We start from the raw sequence: 25,136 nt of genomic DNA on the forward strand, positions 1-25,136 counted from the left end.
TTAGCTCAGTATGACCAAGGGACTTCTCGGTGCCAGCTGGCAGAGGGCACAGGGAGTGCACAGGGTTTTACAGGGATCCCCTGGGTCAGATATTGGCATAATAGTTCACCAAAGGGTGGTACATGAGGTCTCTCCCGTGAGCTAGTAGCTCTCCAATCATCATAATTATTGGAAGATGTTTTAAACTATTTCCTGTACTGTGATATGTAAAATATTAGGTTCCAAAACTGTTTAAATAAAGCTCATCACCTGACTCAAGATGAGCCTCAGGGCTAACTCAATCAGCATATACAACAATGGACACCCATGGTGCAGGCTATGTGTACTGCCTGGGCCAGGTGCAGGCCTGAGAATTTACAGCTAAGGAAATCCCACGATAAGCTTCTGAAGAGGGAACTTCCTGGGGTAAGGACAATAGCCTGTTCTAGTATGCATGTTACGATTTAATTTTATATGTAACCATTTGTTTCCAATACTTCTACTTGCTATCACATGAATCTCTGTGCTTTATTAAGTAAACTTATACTTGACTTCACTATAAGCACATCTGTGTTATGTGGAGCAGATGCCTGAGGTGGAACTGGTAAGTTGGGGTGTACAGTTTCTTTGGAAGCAGCAGATATATGAATACTGTGAGTGTGCAGTAGATCTGGGGTTGGATACTCCAGGGAGATGCTTGGAGGGCTTGAGTGTTGGATTGTGCCCATTACTAACCTATAGAGAAACAGTCGGGCCCGAGTAGCATAGTGCTTGTGTTGCCTGTGGCTGGTGGAGTTGGGAAGCTGGCCACTGGCAAGCGCAGACAAGGCTTCCTCACACTAAGGGCAAGTAATAACAAGCTACCTCATAGTCCTGGGTACCCCAGAGAAACATCGCACTCAGCATTAGCTGCTCATTTCAGTTTTTAAAAGAACGCTGAAAATTGCGTAACAATGTTGCATTTTGTCTCCACCTGGGAAGTAACACCAGGCTACCACTATGCATGAGCCCCCTTCTCTTCAGCAGAACTTGAACTGATCACCAAGGACAAGAGTTTAAGTCATGCCAAGGGCCTTCAATGATCCTTTGCACGGTGATGAATTTCACCCCTGTTGACACATTTGCAGCAAATCTCCATTAGAAACATACAATCCTCTGAAATACTCCTCTGCGATGAGAATTGCTTCCATGATGACAAGTTGTGAGGTCAAACACACACAGCAGGGCTGTATCACTAACTGAATATGTATAAATAGGCCTCTGGCATCAATAGCACAGTGCATGCTAGGACATGAGATTGAATCATGATCTCTAGACTAGATAAATAAAGACGTAAACGGTGTTAATATTGTTGAAATGCCACTTAGAAATGAAATTGGGCAGCCAGTGACACACATCTCAGTTGGCATGTTTAATACGGACTAGTTATACTCTGTGTCCTACCAACTGATTGAAGAAACTGCAAAGCAGTTACCTTTAAAGCCCATTCACAATCATTGATTACTTTCTTGTACTCCTGCAACTTCATGTGAGCCTGAAATAAAGCCAAGACGGGATACAGATCAGCAGACTTTTCAGTCCAAAGAAGAATTAGAATACTGTGTATCTCTGTAACGTTTTTCCAAGTTCAAAGCACTGTGCAGACATTAGTTTAATTAAAGTGATATGCTTTAACCCACAGGAAGTGCCAACATATTGACTGATACATAATTAACTGCTCCTTAACCCTTCTGGTGTTTTACCATGTCTGTGCATCAGCGTGCAGTGGATTTTCAAGTGAGTTAAACACAAACCAAGCACAAAACTCACATGGGGCTGCACTAAACTTAGGGCAGGAAGAAGTCCTCAGTTCACAATTAAAAATGTGACTCATCTTTCAGAATAAAGGCAGCTTGAAAAAGAAATATCCCCCACTGAACCTTCCTTTCATGTCGGGGTGCGGGTGGGGGGTGACCTGTGCACTGTGCTGTCACTGCACAGGGAGGGTGGGAGGGAAGGGCAGAGCAATGGCGCTTGTGGGACAAACAATCCTTCCATGATGAGGCTTCATTCTGACCCTCCCTGCAGGACAGAGGCTGCAGTCACAACAGGAATAAAACGAATGTAACAAGACAGCTGAACCATTCCCACATGGTCAAGTGAGGAGCTAAAGTCTGGGTTGTGACTGTCAGGTTTGGTTTTCCTTCCTGGAAGCCAGAGGCACAGGCTGGGAATTAAAATAATGGCTGTCCAATGATTTTCTGAAGTGCAACTGTGCCTTTTTATAATCTCAAGGGAAATGAGATAACCCGCTGAACAGAAACACATTTACATCAATATTAGTACCATAATCTTGTGGCAAGGACCCAACCACCGATACCCACTGCAAGCAAAATGCCCACTCCATAGGTTGCATGCCATTGAGTAAAAGGTCACAGAACCTACTGCTTCTCACATTATTAGCAGTTTTCTCAACACAGCATCAGCTTATACTAGTCAGTCCTTTAGCTAGAGTGGGAGAGATCTGTGCAACAATGCCAAAAATGTAGGGTGCAGACCCTGTTGCTGATGCATGGTAGGGAGGGGTCTTACAGGTACACACAATGGAATGGATTGCAAAGCTTTTGGGAATGATTTCAACAGTCAAACATAACATTGATTGAAAGTACTGAAGTACGGGCAGGATTTGCATTTGGGGAAGAAGGATGCCACCGCGTTTAAAGCACTGGACTAGGAGGCATGAGACTTGAGTTCTGTTCCCAATAGAGACTTCCTGTGTAACCGACCTATCTAAGGGGTGTGAAATTCTATGGCCTGTGTTATGAAGCAGGTTAACTAGATGATAAGGTCTTAGGGAAAGACACTGTTCTGTGTTTTTAGAGCACCAGCACGAGGGTCCTAGTTCATGACAGCGGCTCCTAAGGGCTAAGATAATACAAATAAATAATGATCATCCTAAGGTCCACCTTCTGGCCTTAAAATCTATTAGTCAATTATTAAAGATATAATATTTGGCAAATGGAGGAGAGAAGAACTCTGCCGGTCCACCTTGGCATACAAGGTCGGTAAAGAGCTCATCACCTGTGGTAACATTTACCTCTCTACAGGCTATTTAGAATATGTCAGGAGTACAGATTCTTCCCTTCATATGGGCATGTCAGAGAATTAGCCCCCATTAGAGATTATGAAAAAAGAGAGGCAAGGATGGGAATATAGACTCTCCTTGCACTAAGCTACAAAAGGTGCATGACTGATTATTTTTGCTTCCTGTTTTCTTTTAGTACCAGCTATTGGGCGCTCAATAGCAGGTCTGATTGGCACATTACATGAGGATGGATATTACATTATAGGCTGTATGTTGATGGCTCAATACTTTCTGTTAGACACTTGCATAGAGAGAGCATAAAACGCTTCACATGACTGAGGAATTAGTTCAGGGCCATAAAAGGCAGCATGATTTGCATCACAGCCTCTCCAGTGAAGCTGAATTCTTGACCAGTGCAAGAAAGTAAAGGGAAAGTTTCAATGCAGAGCTTAGTCTGAATTACTTTGCTGGTAGCTTTTAATCATATTAATATTCACTGTTGCTAGCATGGCAGTAAGTAGATCCCATCAACTCCTGTTAGCAAAAATGAGACCTAAAGCACCATTGTGGACAATGGCCCGGGACAAACTACCTTATGTGCTGCTTTTCCTCCCTTTTCCAGGTAATCTGCAACATACCTGAACTTCTGAAATTGACTTAGACAACAGAGCGATGATTCTCATGTGCCATCTGCAGGTAGCATAGGCTGTTTTGTACCTAAACAATACATCTATAGCAGATTTTTTCACACACTGACCTGTGCTCTGTTCGTGTACAGCACCTGCATATCCTTCAGTTTCTCCAGCCCTTCGGTGTATAGCTGGATAGCTGTGGCATAGTCTCCGTTACTGAATGCATCATTTCCCTTCTCTTTCAGGGCTGCAGCAACAAGAGTCATGCATTGGAAATGTCAGTATTTCCAGTTGTAAACACAGTGGACAGAAGCCATGTTCTCCTGCTGCAACTTGCCCTGAGATTCCCACTGTATTGCCTCTATCGGAACTGTGTTCATCGGGCATAGCATGCAACAGACTTTTCTGTGTGTATTTTCATTTACACACCCCTTTCATGTTCTAAAAGACAAACTCAGGCCATTTGTATTTTCTCTTCATAGCCTACAACTTGCATCTTCCCACACACCACATCTCTCTCACTCCCAACCTTAAGTCTCTTTATCATGAAGAGGAGAGCTATCAAGAGGAATGGGTTCCAAAAGACCTCAGCACCTACTGTGCATAGCCCATGTTCTCTTCTAATCAAGGCTATACATACGATCATTGGTACAATGGAACAGCACATGCCAGATTCCTTGTCCCCAATCTCATCAATGTGCATACACAACGCACGGTCAACCTGTGGAACTCCTTGCCAGAGGATGTTGTGAAGGCTAAGACTATACCAGGATTCAAAAAAGAACTAGATAAGTTAGTGAAGGATAGGTCCATCAATGGCTATTAGCCAGAATGGACAGGGATGGTGTCCCTAGCCTCTGTTTGCCAGAAGATGGGAATGGGCAACAGGGGATGGATCACTTGATGATTACCTGTTCTGTTCATTCCCTCTGGGGCACCTGGCACTGGCCATTGTTGAAAGACAGAATTCTGGGCTAGATGGACTTTTGGTCTGACCCAGTATGGCCATTCTTATGTTCTCAGGTTCCTATAAAAGTGTGGCTAACAGGCTAGCTTACCAGCTTAATTCAGCTCTGATCTTTTTAAGGAGTGCTTAGTGGACATCAAAAATGTAAAACTTCAGCAATTACCATTCGCCAAACGTTCATTTTTCTTCCTTCTTTTGGCTCGTTCTTTTGCATCTTTCTCCAATGCTGCCATGAAGCTGTCTGAGAGCCAGCAGAGTTAGGGTAGCGTTTCAGTCAATGAAAGAAAAGATTTCCTCATTAAAATCAAATTGCAGATGAGAGAAAAGTCATTTCTGAGACGTTTTCTTCACAAAGAAAATCTTAAGGAGGTATTTCATTAATCTGATACAACTCGGAACATGAGTGATAAGCTATTATGCTAGGCCATAATGCTGCCCTAGATTTGCATACCCGCCTCTTTAAGTAGCTCTTCTCTAAGAGATGCTTCTTTTTGATTCAGAATAATGAGGTTCTTAGATGCAAGGTAGAGAATATGCTGAAAAAAAATCTTTACTATGCACAATCCAGCCAGGCACACAGGACTTGTAAGCAATTAGAACTTTCTGAGACAACTCTCAGAGTCAACTGAAAGATTCACATTGACTTCAGCTGGAGTTGGATCAGGCCCTGCATCAGGCATATGAATCAGGGAAAGCAATCTGAATCCTTACTCTAGCTTTACTGAGACAAATTGAAGAGGGGATAATTATTGGAGAGGAGAACCCTGCCCTACCTCGTCTCACTGTCTCCATATCCCGTGTGGCCTGAAAAAGTTGGATGAGTGACACACAAACACATAGACAAAAAGGTTAGGTTTGAACTGGAATGAAAATAAATTTAAGTATAGTTATTTCTAAACTAGCTGCAATTTTCATGAGAAAATATGGATTGCAAAAAATAGATCACATTCATTTTTCAAAGCAGCTTAAAACACAGATGTATTACATGAGTCTGTAAAAAGCGACAGAGTCCTGTGGCACCTTGTAGACTAAAAGACGTATTGGAGCATAAACTTTCGTGGGTGAATACCCACTTTGTCAGTCTTGGAGCAGACGTATTGGAGCAGACGTATTGGAGCATAAGTTCCAATACGTCTGTTAGTCTATAAGGTGCCACAGGACTCTTTGTCGCTTTTTACAGATCCAGACTAGCACGGCTACCTCTCTGATACTTGACAACATGAGTCTAGTAACAAGAGAATCATTTTTTAAACTTGTCAAAACTAACTCCATCATTAGCATTTAAAGTCACAAAGCAGAAGAAAACAATTCAATCCTCAGGTGTCCTCCTGCAAAATCAGTTTGGTTAAGAATCTCTGTTAGACTCTTCACATGGGAAAATTCACCACTGCAATCTGATTATTCTAACTGCTATAACAATCTGCTGGGGTACATTTCATAATTTAAGCATTTATTTTAATAAGACGAGGTGCAGCTGCACAACACCTAGGGCCAGCTTTTCAAAGATATGTAGGTGTCTAAAGATGCGGATAGATGCTTAGTGGGATTCTCTAAAGTGCCTAAGCAGGATAGGTGCCCAAATTCTATTGATTTCCACAGGTGTTAGGTGCCTAACCTGCTTTGATACTTATGCAAATCCCACTAGGTGCCTATCTGCATATTCAGGTACCTGAAAATCTAGCTCCTAATATCTGAATTAAAGTCTCTCAAGACTTCGACTGGCTTTGGATCAGGCCCCTAGGAAGCAGCAAACAGTAGCCACGTGTTACAGCATCTCAGCACCTGCTTCTTCTTTGCTATTAGCACCCAGTGATTTCCTTTTCATCTCCTGAAGAACAGGTATAGGCTGTGAAACATGATGTGGGGTATTCTCTCATATGCTTTCCAGTGAGGAAAATTAAACATAGGTTTAAGCTACATTCAACTTGTATTTTTAACAATACTTATGAGGTTTGTCTTGGGTTTGCATAAGTGGCAGGATAGCTACACTTGCATCATTTGAAAGACACTAACCGCCTACATCTGATACTCGAAAAGAGATCATAAATCTTACCGCATCTTGTGAGTTAATAACTGTTCTGTTCAACTTGGTCTTGCATTCTCCATCATCTCTGACCTCTTGGATATGAAGTCTTTTCTCTGTATCAGAGATAGCTTTTTCCTGGACAGCTGGGTCTGTGGAGTTCAAGCCTTGAACCAAATTGGCTAAAACAAACCAAACAAATATGAAATAAAATTAACTTAGAGAGACCAGGAGTGAAGTTCTCCCTTTGGTTACACATGCCTTTGAAGCCAGAAGGAGCTGAATGTGTCATTGAGGGTATGCCCATGCCTTGAGGTGGGGTGTGATTTCCAGCTTGAGGAGACAGTGCACTAGTTCTCATCAAGCTAGCACACTAAACATAGCCACACAAGCTGTGGTACTCAGGGCGTCTAGCCAGTTTATGCCCATCCGAGACCCTATACACATACGCAGGGTGACTGGCCTATTCCACAGTTTGTGCTTCCATGGCTACATTCTACTTGCAGTGTGCTAACTCAATGAGAGCCAGTGAGAGTATGTCTCCTCAACTTGGGAATCACACCTCAGCTCAAAGTGTAGGTGTGCACTAAAAGACTTGATGTAACATACAGATGACAAGGACAACATTTATAAATTAAAAAAAAATCATCTGTTCTTGGCCTTTTGGCTATGATTCAGGGTAGCTTCAGTTAATACATGAGACTTCCTCCATAGGTTATAGCTCCAAATGTTGGCAGGGGGATGGACTCAATCAGGTTTGGGGCCTCACTCTATGAAAGTATTTCTTATAAACAGTGTTATACATAAGGAAAGATCATGGCCAACATTTTCTAAAGCAATACCTGATTTTGACTGTTTCTGTTACTTGGTGCCCAACTAAAGACAATTTGGGTCTGGTTTTCAGAGGTGCTAAGCACCCACCGTTCTTATCAAGATCAGCTGGAGTTAGGGGAGGGCAGTATATCTGCAGGGTGGGCACTAAAATGAGAAGCCAATGCTGTCCTTAACACACTGACTTCGCCTGAGCAACACGTGCTCCGACCAAGTGTCAATCTGGCCCACCACGTTTACAGTACACCTACCAATTTCATCCACATCTCTCAGGAATTTCTGCAAATCTCTCTCCTCCAGCTCATCAGCCATCATGGTTCAGAATGACTAAGGGGGTGGATTGGAACCTAGAGGAACGAACAACAAGAGAAAAAAAGAAGCTTACGAAGTCTAAAAATAAAACAACAGGTTTGTTGCCACATCTGGGAAAGCTGGATGGCTCACAACATTGGTTCATTTTCCCTTTACCATTCACGTGGGCTTTGACAGTTTGTTTCCAGCCCAGAACTACAGCGAGCACCATCTTTCAGTTACTCAGAATATTACACAATGTCAACCTCAAGCCCCCGGGGACACGGGTTTGTGTCACAAAATCACCACCACTATCAGCACTTAGTTGATCACATTTTCAAAAGTGCTCAGGACCCTGGCTCCACGGGCCCTTTGCAAACAGCATCATACCTGAGGGTTATGGAGACCGAGTTCTCCTTTCACACTCCCTACTCCACACCAAACAAGGGCCAAAGTGGGCTGGCAGGGAAAGCTGGCCCTGGTGCTGCTACCCAGGCAGACCCGAAGGCTCCATCCGCTAGCACCTTTGCCTACAAGGAAGTCACACACAGTGGCCCGTTAGAACACCTGGGGGGTGGGGCTGGACGTCATGGGCAGGGAGAGATTGGGCACTATAGGGACAGGGGGCAGCAGGAGGGGGGAGGTTAATGGCAGGGAGAAGCTGGGGAACGGAAGTGGGAGCAAGGAAAGGTGGGGCTCGGAAAGGTTGGGAAGCAGTTGGGGTGCTGTGGGGTGGGGGAGGCTGCAGGGTGGGGAGCAGGGGTGGGGAGAGATGGAGCAGAGGGCCACAGTGGGAGGTGGGGGCAATGAGGGCACTGTGGGAAACGGAGAGGTTGGGGCCACAGGGTGGGGAGCTGAGAAGCAGATAGAGGTGGGGGGCCTGCGAGGTGCGGTGGGGGGCTGCAGGAGATGGAGGAAATGGGGGTACTATGGGTAGCAGAGAGAGGTTGGGGCTGGAGGATGGGGAGCTGGGAGGGATGGGGTGTGGGCTGCAGGGAGAGCAGGCAAAGGTAGGGACTGTGGGGGGTGCAATGGAGGGGCTGCAGGTAGCACGGAGAGGTGGGGCAGGGGTTGCAGGGAGAGGAGCTGGGGAGTGGAGAAAGGTGGGAACAGTGGGGGCTGCACAGAGGGGGAATGATCAGGGGCTGGAGGGGAAAGTGGGGCTGCAGGGTGGGGCCTCGGCGCAGGGAGAGGTGGGGATCAATGGGAGGGCTGAAGACCAAGGAGAGATGGGGACATGGGGGCCAGGAGCAGGGAGAGACAGGGGGCTGCGCAGAAGGGGGACGGTGGGGAGCTGGGGAGCGATGGGGGGCTGAGGAGCAGGGAGACACGGGGCTGCGCGAGGGGAAGGTGGGGGCTGGGGAGCAGGTGGGGAGACACGGGGCTGCGCGGAGGGGGAAGGTGGGGGCTGGGGAGCAGGTGGGGAGACACGGGGCTGCGCGGAGGGGAAGGTGGGGAGCTGGGGAGCGCTGGGGAGCAGGGAGAGACAGGGGCTGCGCGGAGGGGAAGGTGGGGGCAGGGGAGCAGGTGGGGAGACACGGGGCTGCGCGGAGGGGGACGGCGGAATGGGGCGGGGCCCCTGCTCACCCCGGGCGGAAGCCAGGGCGGAAGCGCGGCAGTAACCCGGTCAGCAGCGTCCTGCTGGTCACCCTGGTAACGAGCCCTTGATGCTTCGCCCCTTCCTCCCTCGGAACCGCCGAGACGGCCTCCGCAGGCGCAGCCAATAGCGGCCGCCGGTGGGCGGGGCCTGGCAGGAGGGACGCGGCGGCGCTGTGCGGGATGGGCGGGGCCCCTCAGAGGGACCGGGCTGGGGTGGGCGAGCTGGCGAGGAGAGGCAGAAAGAACCCCGGGGAGGCGGGGGCAGAGGTCAGAGGTCATAGGTTTGTCCAATGGGGTTGGAGGAGCCTGTAACGCACCATAAAGCCCCTCCCCTTGCACCCCCAGAACAGAGCCCCCCCCGCCCAGGCCGCGCCCCCCCCCCCGCCCCATGAGCCTCCTTGTGCAACAGCCCATTGGCAGCTGCCGCCTCCGTCCGGGCAGATCCTGGCCAGGGACAAGAGCCCGGCGGCCCGTGGGCGGCGGAGGGGCTAGTGCCCGTGACCACGCCCTGCGGCTCAGCGCCCCACACGGTTATTCCTGATCCGGGGCAGCCAGGTTAATCGCAGGTGTCTGCGTGCCCATTGCCAGGCCGTGGCCTCTCCTGACCTCAAGGCCGATCACGTACGGGCACTCTGTCTCCAAGGCAGGCAACATAATCAGAGACAGTTACACAGAAGAGCCTCTTCAACCACAGCTGCCCACTGCCCCCCCCCCCCCCAAATGCCAGCCATGACGCCATCAAAGATCCTGGGGCTTCAGAACTGTATCTTTATTTTAGTTAACTTTTGAACTCTAATAAAAATCCCTCCTCCCTCACTTCTCGCTCTGTGGATTTATTCGCTCGTTGAGGGAAGGCCAACAGCTATTTTCTCTTAAAGAGCGCATTTTATTTAATGGTGTTGTCAGATGATGTGACAAGGGAGACAAGAAACAAGAAAGCTCTCATGATGAGGTGAACCCGCAACTGTCATCAAACACTCAATAATAATTGTCAACAGGGAGCGGGTCAGAAATCCCCCCATGAACATTCAATTGATACAGCAGAGGAAAACTATCATTCTCTGTCAGAAATAATGATTCATTTTCATGCTGTCTAGCGGCGAGTATTCACTCTGAAGAACCAAGTAGGCATTGCAGAAATACAGAAAAGCCCTTTGTTCTCACTGTGTATCGAGCTGGAACCAAACTAGAAATCACATTACACTGTCATCTGTGTTGTAACACTTACTCAGGGAAACTGGAATTTTATTTTTAAGCCTAGATAAACTTGCTCATGTGAAACCAGAAATTGGGCTTTCTTGCTTCTATCATTACGTGTCAATGGAAAAAATATTTGGAAATACTGATTTTTCTACCGACTTGTCTTTTTCTTGTATAACACCTAGCACAACAGGGTCCTAGTCCATGTGTGGAGTTCTTAGATACTACCCCAGTACAAACAATAATTTTCATTTTGCTTCAGTTTGTGTGTTTGCAATGTGCTTTGATAACCTCAAGCAAAGGATATTTACAGTACAGAAATGCAAAGTATGAGTTCATGTAACACGAGAACCCAATGTAAGCAAAAGTGGATAACCCAAATTATTATTTTGACTTTATAGAAAAAAAAAACCCAAATTTTATTTAAGTTTATATTTTAAAACAGACGGCTATTGACAGATTGGAAGGCTGACAAACTGGGTTCTTGTCTACATGGAGATAAAGCCCAAAGTAGCTGGTGCACACTATTTAGCATGCACACTACTCCACACTAACTGCTCATGTTGATACTCTTACTGTGCACTGAGCGTCTTTCTGTGTGTTGGCTTAATGCACTTTGGAAGTATACTAAGTTAAACTGCCTGAGGGCACTCTTACTATGCAGTAAATGTGTCCTCCTGGGGAGTTGGTGCGGAGTAGATAATGCGCTTTAAATTCACACCCTAGCTTAGTGTAGACAATCCTTGGTTCCTGTCTGCTCTTTATGGACGCTAGAAATCCTCTAGTACTTCCCATAATATCTGAAAGTTTGTGCCAATGTTTGGGCTTAAATTTCTCCCCCTTGCAGTATTTGGCAGCATGCTATGTGATGAGAGGTTGCTTTTTGGTGGTATTATAATGTTCAGTTCATGGTAAGTGATGCATTTAGGGAGTTTCTTGGGCAGAATAGTCTGCAGAAATGTCATATTATATTGTTATTTATTAAATAGAAAGGAATCCATTTTTGTTCATCACTCAATCTCTGTGAATTTCAAATGCTGGGAATGCATTAATTACAGCCAAATGCAATGTTCTGACATGAAAACCATCCCAAATGGCTGCCTTTGGAGTTCAGTCCCAGACAAACATTTGTCTCAGCCAGGCAGGCAGTGAAAACCTAACTGACCCCCACACTTCAGTACACTTGAAGTGGATGAATTTCAATTGCTTGCCTGGTGCAGAAATTGACACCTGCCTCAAAGAGCTGATGAGTTAGGGAACTTTTATCCTGATTTATCTCTTCTGCAGAATATGTCACTTCCAAAACATTTACTTTATTGGCAGATAGAGCCCATTAGTGTCTGCAATATCAGAGAAGTGGGGGGAACAAAAAGGAGTTTGAGAGTGCTGCTTTCTGAATGGATAACCTTGGGTCTTTTATTCTATCCACATGCTGCTGCTGCTGATGAATGGAACTGGCTCTGTCTCTGGGCCATGCAGACACAGGGTGCCGAGCCCAAGGGGATAGAGTCATTCTGTAGTCCCTCCTAAGTACATTTCCTCTTCTGAAATATGCTTGCTCTCTTGGTACTGGTTAATGATAGGCACACTCCCGCCCCAAGTCCTCCAAGCATCCTTCTGCAGTGCCCTGCCCTTGTTCCACTGGACATTCACAAAGGTCTCAGATTCGCTACGCCCAAAGGAACAGTACATACCAGCTTGCAAGCTTCTATAAGGATCACCATTCTGTTTAATACACAACACTTTGAGTGAGATAGATAGATAGAAACAAGACTAAGCTTATTATCAAAGAACAGAGATTCAAGAGATAGAATGTAAGAGTATCGGAAACAAATGGTTACATATAAAACAAAATCATAACATGCTTTCTAGAGCCTACACTTACCTAATAATAGGGTGACCAGATGTCCCGTTTTTATAGGGACAGTCCCGTTTTTGGGACTTTTTCTTATATAGGCACCTATTACCCTCCACTCCATCCTATTTTTTCACAGTTGCTATCTGGACACCCTACCTAGCAAGGCATTCTCCGATATCCTACGAGATCACTTACCCCACATCCTATTCCCAGCATTTTCCATCAGTTTGGCTGAGATTCCTTCTCATAAAATCAAGCCGTTGTTGGCTTGTCCTCACAGATTGAAGGAATAACTGGAGATTCATCTGCACCACAGATATAGTTTCAAAAGTGCATGGTCTGATTCCAAAACAAGATAACCCCTGCTGGTTCTGTTTTTTCCTGTAGCCTTAGCAATCTGTTGATTAGCATTTTGCTCAGACTGTGAATGGATATCCATTGTGAACCATACAATACTCAATTTTCACATGACCAAGCAGAGTGAGATAAGCATCTCTTCTCTCCTGACCCGTCCTACGGAACATAGTTTTTAGTGTGTGTGTGTATATATATATATATATATATAAAAAAAATTATTCACATATTTTCCACACATACATCTCACAATGATTATGGAGATCAATGTGATACAGGCTTTCATTAAAGACCTTACATGACATTCTCTGGTGGACTAGCAGATACCAGACCTGAGGAAAATCCCTGTAACCCTAGGTACTCCTGTGCCCTCTGTCAGTTGGCATCAAGAGGTCCTTGGGTCAGACCCTCCCCTGGAAGGGTCTCTGGCACACTAGGCCTTTGAAGTTAGAGAATACAAATGGTGTGGGATTCCTTCCAATTAATCAGTTATGCTAGGATGAAGAGAACTATCTCAGCCCTGCATGGCTTCCAAAGCTGACTCAGCAAGAGGCCTCCCATTCACTGTATAAGGTCCCTGGGAAGCTCATTCGCCATGATAATGGTGGCTCTCTCTTTGTCATGTCCCAGAGCAAGAGTTCCCAAAGAAGAACTAAGTTTGGTTCCTTCTCTTGTCCCAAACTTCTTGGAAGGGTTTCCCAGACCTGGCAGCCTGTGAGGCTGCGATCCTGCATGCCACTGCTTCCACAAACTGATTATTATTTTATTAGTTGTACTACAGTAGCGCCTGGAGATTCCGACTGATATCAGGGCCCCATTGTGCAAGGTGCTGTACGTACACGTAGTAAGAGGCAGCTGCTGCTATCAAGAGCTTACAGTCTAAATAGACAAGACAGGAAGAGTGGGTGGGGAAAACAGAGGCACCGAAGGAGGAATAGAACCCTTTCGAAGTCAATGACAAAACTCTTGTTGATTTCAGTGTGGCCAGGATTTTCCCCAGGTCTCCTGAGTCCCAGTTTGGTTCTTTATCCACAAGATCGTGCCACCTGTCAATGAACTGGTTCAAATAATTCTGGAACGGCTCCAGGCTGTTACTCTCTATTGCAGGGGTAACACAACAAATCTATCTGCATCTCACGACAACACCTTCTCAAGGCTGCACAGGCAGTATCCAATCCAGCAACGAGGTTCTGCTTTGCCTTTCTCGGAGGCTGACACACACAAGGATCCCCAGAGATTTTGCTGGGGTCATTCAAGGGACGTTGGAAAGGACGATGCGAGGAGGCCTCAGAGGTGGCACTTGTTCCGCTGGATATTTTTATACAAGTCCCTTGACAGGCCTGTTTATACAAGTCCCCCCTATAGCTGCCCTTGAGAGATTTTCATTCCATACATTAACCACTCCCTGGATAGAACAGTCTTGCCTGAGCTGCTCTGGTACCTGTCCCACGTTCTTCCAAGTGACACAGCCAGGCAGAGCCCCAGGAGGCACTAATCCTCCCGCATCTCTTCAGAGCACTAAACACCCTCTTCGACTCGCTCTCACGTCTCCCACGAAACACACGGTAGGTCCAAGTGCCTGCAGTTGCTATGTATCTGTCAGCTGCTCTCCGGGTCCTGGTAGCAGGAGGTGAATGACTTGTTTCAGCATGCAGAGGCTTCCTGAAAAGTCAGCATGCTGGGGTGGCCACCGTGCGGGGCAAGGGGAGCAGCTGGCAATAACTCTCAGAGGCAGAGACCCTACTTTGTTGTTGCACCTCTGTTCAGCACAGGACCAACAACAGTGGCTCTGGCTTGAGCACATTAGAGTTTCATCATCTCTAGTACCAGAAATTAGGCTGGAAGACTCACCCTGTGATAGTTCCTGTACCAGGGGATGGACTGGAGTGGAGCTAGTGGATTTTCTGTTTTTCAGTACCTCTACGTTCATTGGAGCTCTCTGCAGCTCATACATGCTCCAGCACAGGGAGCTCTCTGATCCTCAAAGATATTAAAGGTATTACATACCATGGAGGATCTGGGCTTCTCTCATGCAACTAGCACACTCTCTCCCTGCAGGAAACTCTTTCTTCCCCACCCCCTGAGTTTTATGAGCAATGCTGCAGCCTTTCCAAAGCCACATGGCATACACAGATACCGCGCACTATACCAGTTCAGTGGAGCACTCGAGTTGAAAGCTTTGATTTTTTTTCCAGTGGGCAGATTTGCTGCAGATTAGCAATGACGGGTTTGTTTGGGGCTTATGAGCTGCAAAGTATTTAATTTGTTCAATAGAAATTTATGATGTGGAGGAAGGTGCCAGGATAGGAGGTTCTGGCATGAGACGAATGCAGAATTGAAATGCATCCACCTGAATAGCTTTTTTAACATTCAGGGGATGAGAACAGAAAGCTGGGCCATGGGTCAGCGTCCTCCTTGTCATGGAGAGGAATCAAACAGCAGCAAATCAAACAGGAACATTTCCTAACGGAGGCTTCGAAGATGGAAAGCTCCTGCCCAAAGAGGTTGAAACGGCTGCCTGTCTTGAAAAGCCCTAAGACAGCGTTGCAGTGCAAATGCACCGCACGATGACCAGGTACCAAGCCCATGGTTTGAGGTGAGCACATTACTGCTTCACAGCCAGTTCACAAAGCAAAAATCTAATGTGCACTAGTCCCCAAATGTTGCTGTATTCCCCAAAACCAAGTTGCTAGCCTTTCGCATGAGCAACGTGGGTTTGTTGGTCTGCTGTAGCTGTTGTTTACCTTGGCAGTTGAAAGGTCTCCAGTGGAAGGAGCCCTGTCATGCATCCTTTACAGCACCCATCTCAGGAAAGACACAGCTGCTGGATGTTGCAAAGCAGAATGCAGCAAAATCCCCAGAACCATCATAATGCTGCTCCTTTCCCGAGTCAGAGGTTCCCCAGTCCCCTTGTACAGTGGGTCGATACAGGGTTCTGCCAGCTGGTGCACAGATCCCCCTGGTGCACACAACCATAACCTTTCAAACATCCCAGAACTCCCCAATTACTAGCCTGCTTTCTATCCATCCACTGTGATACAGGCAGAGGCAGGGGGAGAGTGGTAGAGGGGAGATATATAAGCCCTAGGCTAATTAAGGCGTGGTTCCCTGTAGACTAAGGTTACTACAGGTTAATTGGAGCACCTGTTGTCAATTATCAGGAACCTAATAAAATCCCCGTTTTAGGCAGATGGGGTGGCATGAGGAAAGAGAGAGAACTGGAGTGTGGTGGTGTGTTGCTAAGAGTTGAAAAACCAGAAAACTGGAGGAAGGGAGACTCTCCCCCAGAGTCAAGGAGTGAGGGTAACCCTACCCAAGAGGGAAGAGGGAAGAAACCTGCAGGGGTTGAGAGAGGCTGGGACTCAGAGTGAGGAGCAAACCCAGATCCCTTCCCCTCTTCTACCACCTTCCTGGGCCACTAGCAGGGCCCTTAGCACCCCAAGAGCTGGGGCAAGGGGTGGCATCCTAGCCCCCTGCCAAGAAAAGCACGGGACCCACCATACCAACATGGGCCATTCTGCCACACCGTCCACACACTCTAACCACATGGAACAAACCTCCTGCTTCTCTGTGCCTATCTGGCTCCCTATGCTATTCACATCCCATCTCCAGGCACGGGTCTTTTCCATGTGATGTGGCTCCTGAACAGCCCTCCCTGCCGTAACTGATTCATTCACTCTTGGCTGAACGGAGGCTCAGCTGGTGAGATTTCATCCCAGTTCCAACCTTTTAGACATTGCCTAAGTCCTGTGAACTGCACAAGGCAGGGAAATTGAGGCCCAAATAATTGGTTCATAGCGAGACCGTGGTGTCGCTGGGAATAAGTCCCCCGAGCTCTGGCTTGGGGTCCCCTGCTCTAAATGTCATTTCTGGAATGGGAGCTCTGCTTCTGCACCCAAACTATCATCCTTGACTCTTTGTCTCATATGGCGAAAGCCTCTGTTTCAGCACATCTCAGAGTGCAGATCCCAGTCGCAGTGGGAGTAACACATCAGATTAGAGACAATTACTAGAAACGCTAGCGTGTGGTCGCTCTTGGGAGACTGACTTGCTAACGGCTCATACGTCCCCCACTGTATACAGTATGTTATGTGTACAACAGCCATAAGGCAGGTGTACGCTGCACACGTCTCAGGATAAGCGATCATCTCTTCAATACTAGCTGCTGGTAACTAGCTCTTCTTGGGGCTGGTGCCCCCTGGGAGTTTGCCCCGCAGACCAGGAAGCTGTATTCTGCCTGTCGCCCTTCGGCCCTGCCTGTTTAATCGCTTCCCAGTGTGGTCGGGAAGGAGAGAAGCAATGTGACAGAGCTTGTGCACGACGCTGCTGGCAAGGTAGCATCAACTTAGACCTGTTGCAAGCTCTTATGGCGGCAGTTCAGGCTGGGAGAGGAATGTGGACTGTTCTCCCCCATCAGAGCAGCCCATTGGCCATGCCCAAGATAGTGCTTGGAATGCTCCCACTTTGCTCACAAGGCAGTACAGGCTACATGAAGAAATGCCCTAGTCTCCCTGCTTGCTTATTTACAGGGAGGTGTGAAACAACCATGTTCATTTCTCACTCTCCACTCCCCAGGCTGGTCGTTGGGAATGCTCAAAGTTGCTCAAGCAATCAAAATGCGACGCGGAAATCTCGGCCTTGCAGATGAAATTGAACCCATGCTGAGGTCCCCAGTCACTGCTCAATCCCCACTCGGCCCTTAATGTAGCCATTAAACCCTTAACGTGGTGGTGATTTGATGATTAAAGCCTTGGGCAGGCTCTCTGTGCAGGGGTGAAGTTTCCTCTGCCCAGTGTGCTGGACTATTTTGAACGCCATCCTTAGGGCTTTTAGAGATGTGCTGCTCCAGAAAGAAACGTGTTTCTCTTTGTACATGTGCTGTTTTCATTACACATTGTTTAACAGCTGCCTCTTCCCTCCTTCTTAGAAAAGTCCTTCTGATGTTATTGAATATTTATAATTCAGTTGCACCCTGATGCCCTGACCTGGGGCCATGTGTGATAGGTGTTATACAGCGAGGCAGACATGCTCCATGCAACTAAGTGCTTTCAGCTGAGCCAGAGAGGGATACCTTTGACAGGCACCGGGGCTCCTGCTCTCTAGGATGATACATATCCACTCTCAGCATCTTGCCTCCCAGCCTTGAATAATTTATTGGCTTGAAATGTCACACAGAAATGTTTTCCCTGCCCTACAGCCTTGATGAAGTGCCTCCTGGTTTCCCCATAATGAATGGGCCTGCACTTGCCTTGCAATTTGATGCAAACTAAAAAGAGTAATCTCCTACCGCTGCTGTCTTCTGTTTGGCAAGTCACTGAAACACACATCCAGTTAGATTTGCAAGGACCGGAGTAGCTGCCTGTGCTTGCTGTGAGCTTATCTCATGTAAACAAACATGAGAGGGTCCTGTTGGCCCCTTGCTATTTTTCTTCAGGGGACCAAGATGCTTCAGCAACCTGAAGGCAAATTAAGGAGACCTCTTTGGTTATAACATAGCACTAGCTGAACTGACGCTGGTCAGACTGGAGAGGGAGCCCATGGCTGGTGCTGGAGCATGAAGCTGATCTGCTGGCCATTAGTGGGTCAAAGTTGGTTACGAGGACTGAAAAACAGGAAACACAGTGTATGCTAATTGTATCAGTTTTAACAGTCTCCACCCCCTTTAGCCTTGTTTTTCATACCGGGCATGGATTTCTTCAGGAGGACCCAGGTGGGGGATGGTGTGAAGAAGAAATTGTGCTGAGACAGTGTGGTGCGGCGATAGGCCAGAGACAGACATGGGTAGAACCCATTGAAGTAATGGGAGTACACACGTGTCTCTGGATTGGGCTGGAGTGCTCATTATCAAGCCCTGACTGAGCACATGGGATTTATTGTAACGGCCTCTGATCACCTTCATGAAACTTACTTTGTTCTGATTCTCGTTGCTGTGGGAGCCTGGTGTATCATCTGCATAGCACCAGCTTCAGTGTGCCCACCAATGCTCCTTATAGATCAAATATTGCAAGTGTCCAGCTAAACTGCACCTGCAATGAGTCCAAGACCAGATATGATGCTCCTGTTACTGCTATGTTGCCATCCTGGCGTGTCCTGTCATTCACCAAGGAAGCTCTATGGGATAAGGTCTGTATATACGGTAGGTAGCACTCTGGAGTCTTGACCAGAGATTCTAGGTGTCACTGCCGTGATCAAGAATAATACATGGAAGGCCCAGAGCTAACAGGCTTAAAGGGAATAAGAATGTGTCTGCTCCCCCACAGGAGAAAGCTAGCTCCGGTAGGCTTAATTTGCATAAATTATCATATTGCACCAGGTAGCGTCATAGAAATGTAGGGCTGGAATGGACCTCCAGAGGTTTTCTAGCCCATCCCCCTGCACTGAGGGAAGGTTAAGTACAACTAGTCCACCCCTATGTCTGTGGGTTGGGAGGAGGATTGGCCTTTTCCCCCCCTGGCTATTGTGCCACTTCCTGCAGTCACCCCTTCTCTTTGAGCATCTTGCACTCCGCTCACATACATTCCTGATATAAAGGTTAACATGCCTGAGTGACCCAGGTTCAAAATGAGCTTTGCTTTCATTGTGCCTTGAAGACGAATGCTGTGGCCGTGCTGCAGAGGAACAGGGAGGAGGAAATCCAAAGTAGAGGCGGAAACGGTGAGTCTGGCTTAGACCTGTTGATTACAGACCATAGAGCTGGACAGAATGCAGTCAGTTCCCAAGGCTTTCTGCCTGCATGGCTCTGCACCATGGATTCCCAGTCAGCAGCAGATAGGCCTGTGCTGTTTCCTTGGCTGATGAGGACCTTGTGTGTCCTTGTTTCCACTTTGTTGCACAAAGCCAGTGTGATCTGAGGATGCAGTTGGCTGGGGGCACCGCGAAAGACAGAGGGTGTAAGGAGAAGCAGCTAAGTAATGCAAGAGATATAGCATGCAGCACTAGGAGCAACCATTAGAGGGGGACATATCCCATCTCAGTTTCTTACCATTTTGCTTAGGTGGCTGGAGGATTACTGGATTGTCGCTCCTGGTCCTCTACTGTTTCTTTAACATGGTTACACTTACACCAGCGCACGCTGCTAAAGATTTTGGCTAGGTGACTGCATGGCTTTTCAGAGATTTCTCAGGCCTGAGGGGCTGTTTCCTGCTCAGAGAGGAAGTGGCTCAGGCCTTAGCGGGAGCGAATCGCGGGTACTCTGGATTACTGTTTCATTTATTACACTGCCAATGACTGAGGATTTTGAGGTGAGACTTCTCCTGGGAGCACCATGCAGCAGTTCTGCTCCCAGGAAATGCTTGGAATATTTGGCTTTTCACAGCAGAGGATCCGGCTTTCTCCAGGATTTGGCTCAAGGCAGGGGCTGGGTTCCACTAGGAGCAGGCCCTCATTCTTCACCAACACCACAAATCACTTACCTCAGATAATAGCTTCCCCCTCCCCCTCCCCCTTGATTTCCATAAGTTACCAGCATCAGAAAGGTGGACTCTAGAAAGTGGGGTTCTAGGGAACTCAGATACCATGGTGATGGGCGCTGCAGAAAACCCTAAAGATAGAAAACAGCGTCCCCGCACGATACCAAGCTAGCTCTGCTGCCCACTCTGCCTCTTTTAGGTTTGCAGCCCACACAGCGAAAGGCCAGTGACCACAGGTGGTCAGGGAATATTGAGCTTTGGCTATTGGAAGTGTCTCTGTGCAGAGGATTCTGAGCATCCAATAGCCACATGCTCCAAAACAGGCCAGCCACGTAAATGAGCTGTGCTCATGCATCCAGGATAAAAATGGAGCACTATCTCCACCGTGTGGAGACTAGTAACCACAAGATCTCTGTGACCAGCTTCACTGAGACAACCCTGCCGGCTCCCTCTGGCTCACTCAGAGATTGGGTGCTTGCAGCGTGCTTTGAGATCCGTGCATGGAAGGGGCTGTAGAGGTGCAAAGAGAGGTCACATCCCTGTCCCCAAGACTGAGTATCCAAAGCCAAGGTAACAATGTGCCATGGGTCCTGTTAGTGACATTTTGCAGGAGGGTGCAGAGACCTGATCCTGTGTTAGGAGGTGAAAGAGTTAAACCTCCCTCCGTCAGCAAGGAGGGGTTCCAGGTATGCACCCTCTGTGCAGAAATTGGGCCAGATGGGGGTGATTTTTCATCAAGAGGAGCAGCCGTACCTCTGCAAGCAGAAGTAATAAGCTGCTCATTGAGAGGAGCATGGCTGGGCAGGCTGCTAGCAGTGGGGGCTGGTTAACAGAGAATCACAGTAATGTAGGGCTGCTAGGGACCTCAGATGTCATCGAGTCCAGCCCCGGTGCCGAGGCAGGACCAAGTAAACCTAGGCCAGTGGTTCTCAAACTTCATTGCACCGCAACCTCCTTCTGACCAGAAAAATTACTAGACGATCCCAGTGCCCTGTGTTACTCAGCATAGTTAGTATTTGAAAGAAAATTTGCATTACAAGGCCATATCTACAACATCCACCATATCCACTGCCACCGCTGTGGGCAGGAGCATCAGTCCCACCACCAACCCTGGAGTTCTGGGCTGGGGCTTTCTGCCCTGGCGATACCATCAAAATGGGGTCACAACCCACACTTTGAGAACCGCTGACCTAGACCATCCCTGACAGGTAATTGTCTGACCTGTTCTTAAAAACCTCCAATAACGGGGATGCCACAACCTCCCTCGGAAGCCTGCTCCAGAGTTTAATTACTCTTAGGATTACCAAGTTTTTCCTAATATGTAACCTAAATCCCCTTTGCTGCAGATTAAGCCCATTACTTCTTGTCCTACCTTCAGTGGACATGGAGAACAACTGATAACTGTCCTCTTTATAGCAGCCCTTAATATATATGAAGACTTATCAGGTAACTTCTGAGTAGTCTTTTCTTGTGATTAAACATGCCCAATTCTTTTAACCTTTTCTCCTAAGTCAGGTTTCCTAAACTTTTTTCATTTTTGTTGCTCTCCTTTGGACTCTTGCCAATTTATCCACATCCACCCTGAATTGGACACAGTGTTCCAGCTGAGACCAGACCAGTGCCCAGGAGAACAAGACAATTATCTCCCGTGTCTTACCTATGGCTCTCCTGTTAATAAACTCCAGAATTATATTAGCCTTTTTTCCAACTGTCTCCCATTTTGGCTCTTATTCAACTTGTGATCCAATATAACCCCAGATCCTTTTCAGCAGTACTACCGCCTCACCAGTAAGTCCTCATTTTGTAGTTGTGCATCTGATTTTTCCTTCCTAAGTGTAGTGCTTTGCACTTACCTTTCTTAAATTTCATCTTGCTGAACTCAGACCAATTCTCATCCTGTCCAAAGTGCTTGCAACTCCTCCCAGCTTGGTGTCCTCTGCAAATTTTAAAAGCATACACTCCACTCCATTATCCAAGTCATTAATGAAAATATTTAATAGTACCAGACCCAGGACTGACCCCTGCAAAACCTCATCAGATACATGCTCCCAATTTGACAGTGAACCATTGATAATGACTGTTGGAGTATGGTCTTTCAACCAGTTGGCACCCGTCTTACGGTAAGTTCATCTAGCCTGCATTTCCCTAGTTTGCTTATGAGAATGTCATGTGGGATTGTTTTCAAAAGCCTTACCAAAATCAAGATACATCACATCTACTGGTACCCCCCATCCATCAGGACAGTAACCTTGTCAAAGAAGGCAATTAGGGGGGTTTGGCATGATTTGTTTTTGAAAAATACAGGCTGGCTATTCCTTAACCCTATTATCCTCTAGGTCAGAGGTGGGCAAAGTACGGCCCTCCTGCCCGGCCCCTGAGCTCCTGGCCCAGGAGGCTGCCCCTGGCCCCTCCCCTGCTGTTCCCTCTCTCCCGCAGCCTCCGCTCACTGCACCAATGGTGCAATGCTCTGGCAGCAGGGGTGTGAGCTCTTGCCAGGCAGCACAGCTGCAGAGCCGCAGCCTGACCCAGTGCTCTGTGCTGCGTCGTGGCGTGGCTGGCTCCAGCTGGGCGGTGCGGCTGCGTGTCCTGGTGCTCTGGGCGGTGCGGCTTGTAGCACCATCAGCCACTGGTGCTCCAGGCAGCGCAGTAAGGGGGCAGGGAGCGGGGGGGGGTTGGATAAAGGGCAGCAGAGTTTGGGGTGGTGGTCAGGGGGCGGGGCTGTGGATTGGGGTCAGGGCAGTCAGAGAGCGGGGATCAGGGGGGTTGAATGGGGGCAAAGACCTCGGGAGGGGGCAGTCAGGAAGGAGGGGGGGTTGAATGGGGCGGCAGGGGGCAGTTGGGGAAGGGGTTCCGGGGGCAGTCAGGGAGAAGGGGTGGTTGGATGGGGCAGGGGTTCCTGGGGGGCAGTCAGGAATGAGAGGAGGGGTTGGATGGGGCGGTGGGGGGCAGTCAGGGGTGGGGAGTCTGGGGGTGGTCAGGGGACAGGGAGGGATGGATGGGGCAGGGGTCCTGGAGGGGGCCGTCAGGGGATAGGGAACAGGGTGGGGCTGGATGGGGCAGGAGTCTTGGGGCAGGCGTTGGGGTGAGAAGCAGTGGGGGTCAGATAGGAGGTTAGGGGACCACGTCTGGCTGTTTGGGGAGGCACAGCCTCCTCTAACTGGCCCTCCATATAATTTCAGAAACCTGATGTGGCCCTCAGGCCAAAAAGTTTGCCCACCCCTGCTCTAGGTGCTTACAAATTGATTGTTTAATAATATGCTCCAATATCTTTCCAGATATCAAAGTTAGGCTCATGGGTCTCTAATTCCCCAGCTCCTTTTTGTTCTCCCCTTTTTAAGATAGGTGCCATGTTTGCATGTCTCTAGTCACCCATCCTCCAGGACTCTCAAAGATAATCGCTAATGGTCCTGGCATTGCTTCAGCTTGTTCCTTAAGTACCATAGGACGAATTTCATCAGACCCCGCTGACTTGAACACGTCTAAATTTTCTAAATATTCTTTAACTTGTTCTTTCCCTATTTTGGGTTGCATTCCTTCCCCTTTGTTGTAAGTGAAGACCGAAGCAAAACTGGCATTGAGCACCTTAGCCTTCTTGATGTCATCACCTGATTAGCTCTACTTCCATGCTGAGTAGAGGGCTGACACTTTCCTTCGTCTTTCTCCTGCTCCTAATAGATTTCAAGAACCTCCTCTTATTGCCTTTTATGTCCTTTGCTAGGTGTAACTCATTTTGTGCCTTAGCCTTTGTGATGCTGTCCCGCCATGCGTTTGCACTCTTGCTGTGCTCCTCCTCAGTAATTTGCCCATACTTCCACTTCTTGTGGGATTCCCTTTGGATTTTCCGGTCATTAAAGAGCTCCCGATGGAGCCGTTTTGGCCTTGCACTATTCTGCCTATCTTTCCTTCTCATCAAAATGGTTTGCAGTTGTGCCCTTAATATTTTCTCCTGGAGAAAGGCCAGCTCTCCTGAACGTTTGTTCCCCTCCGTTTTGCTTCCCCTGGGATCTTACCTATCAGTTCCATGAGTCCGTTCGTCTGCTTTCCAAAGTCCGCTGTCCTTACTCTGCTGCTCTCACCCCTTCCTTTCCTTAGAGTTCAGGGTCACGTCTGCCCACGTGCCTCCTTTGCCGTAAGAGCCTTTCCCGTAGCTCTCAAGCCAGGGGCTTTGCTTGTGTTTAATCAGAAGCCCTTTTACCCTCCTCAAGCTCCTGGGCCTAGGCACACCGGCGGCACTATCCTGCCCACAAACTGGGGCGCTGGGCTTCAGCGTGACTGCGGAGAGCTCCAGAGCTACGCGGCACCCAGGAGGCAGAGGGGATGCAAATAGCCAAGCGGCAGGCCAGTCACGAGGCTCCCAGGGGATAATGGCTCATTGTCCACAGCAGCTTTTGGTGCATGAACTTTACAAGTCGAGCCAAGGCAGCTAAACTGCGGAAATCCCCAGTCAGGCCCCATGCAGCAGCATCAGGGCAGAGATCAAGCAGGTGGGAATGGCAGGGCTGGGGCTCTCTGTCTCCGGATTGCCAGGTGCAATGGCAGGGCTTAATCATCTAATAGGAAATGCGATGGGGTGGGTGGGGCTTGAACATCCTGTATGGATAGAGCCCATTCCCCATGTTGCTGGGGGAGGAGGGGTTGGTCTGCTTGCAGTGTCCAAGGTCAATGCCATGCCCTGCTGCTGGATGGCTCCTTGAGAGCAGGGACTGAACCTGGGAATCCTGATGCATGAGCCTTTACTGGCTGAGCTGAAAGAAGCAGCGCCATTAGCCACAGCAGGCTCATCAGCACCTCGGTGTGGCCCAGCGGCAGTAAAGGGGGACTGAGTGAGTGAGTGAGGGCTGTATCCGCTCGCTCACCATGGCCTGTACTCTCTGGTTAGTGACGCTGGCAGGTACCAGTCAGGGTAGAAGGATGCATGTGTCCTGCAGT

At 48.1% G+C, this 25,136-nt stretch overlaps 1 protein-coding gene across 6 annotated transcripts in view; it reads right to left on the reverse strand.

The window, feature by feature from the left end:
• The window catches only part of TTC12 (tetratricopeptide repeat domain 12), a 34,478-nt gene extending 24,968 nt beyond the window's left edge, over positions 1 to 9,510 (reverse strand). Inside the window, exons 1-8 of one of the 6 annotated variants that reach the window (XM_039496872.1) lie at positions 9,375 to 9,495; positions 8,178 to 8,317; positions 7,748 to 7,843; positions 6,696 to 6,847; positions 5,416 to 5,446; positions 4,806 to 4,883; positions 3,801 to 3,922; positions 1,454 to 1,513 (exon numbers count right to left, since the gene is read on the reverse strand). In XM_039496872.1, coding sequence (XP_039352806.1) covers positions 1,454 to 1,513; positions 3,801 to 3,922; positions 4,806 to 4,883; positions 5,416 to 5,446; positions 6,696 to 6,847; positions 7,748 to 7,811 — 507 coding nt within the window. In that variant the 5' untranslated portion in view covers positions 7,812 to 7,843; positions 8,178 to 8,317; positions 9,375 to 9,495. The other 5 variants (XM_039496874.1, XM_039496875.1, XM_039496873.1 and 2 more) reach the window with 5 other exon arrangements.
• Between the last annotated feature and the right edge of the window lie 15,626 nt (positions 9,511 to 25,136).

This window comes from Mauremys reevesii, linkage group 12 (assembly GCF_016161935.1).
Source record: "Mauremys reevesii isolate NIE-2019 linkage group 12, ASM1616193v1, whole genome shotgun sequence".
In the NCBI taxonomy this organism is placed as follows: Eukaryota; Metazoa; Chordata; order Testudines; family Geoemydidae; genus Mauremys; species Mauremys reevesii.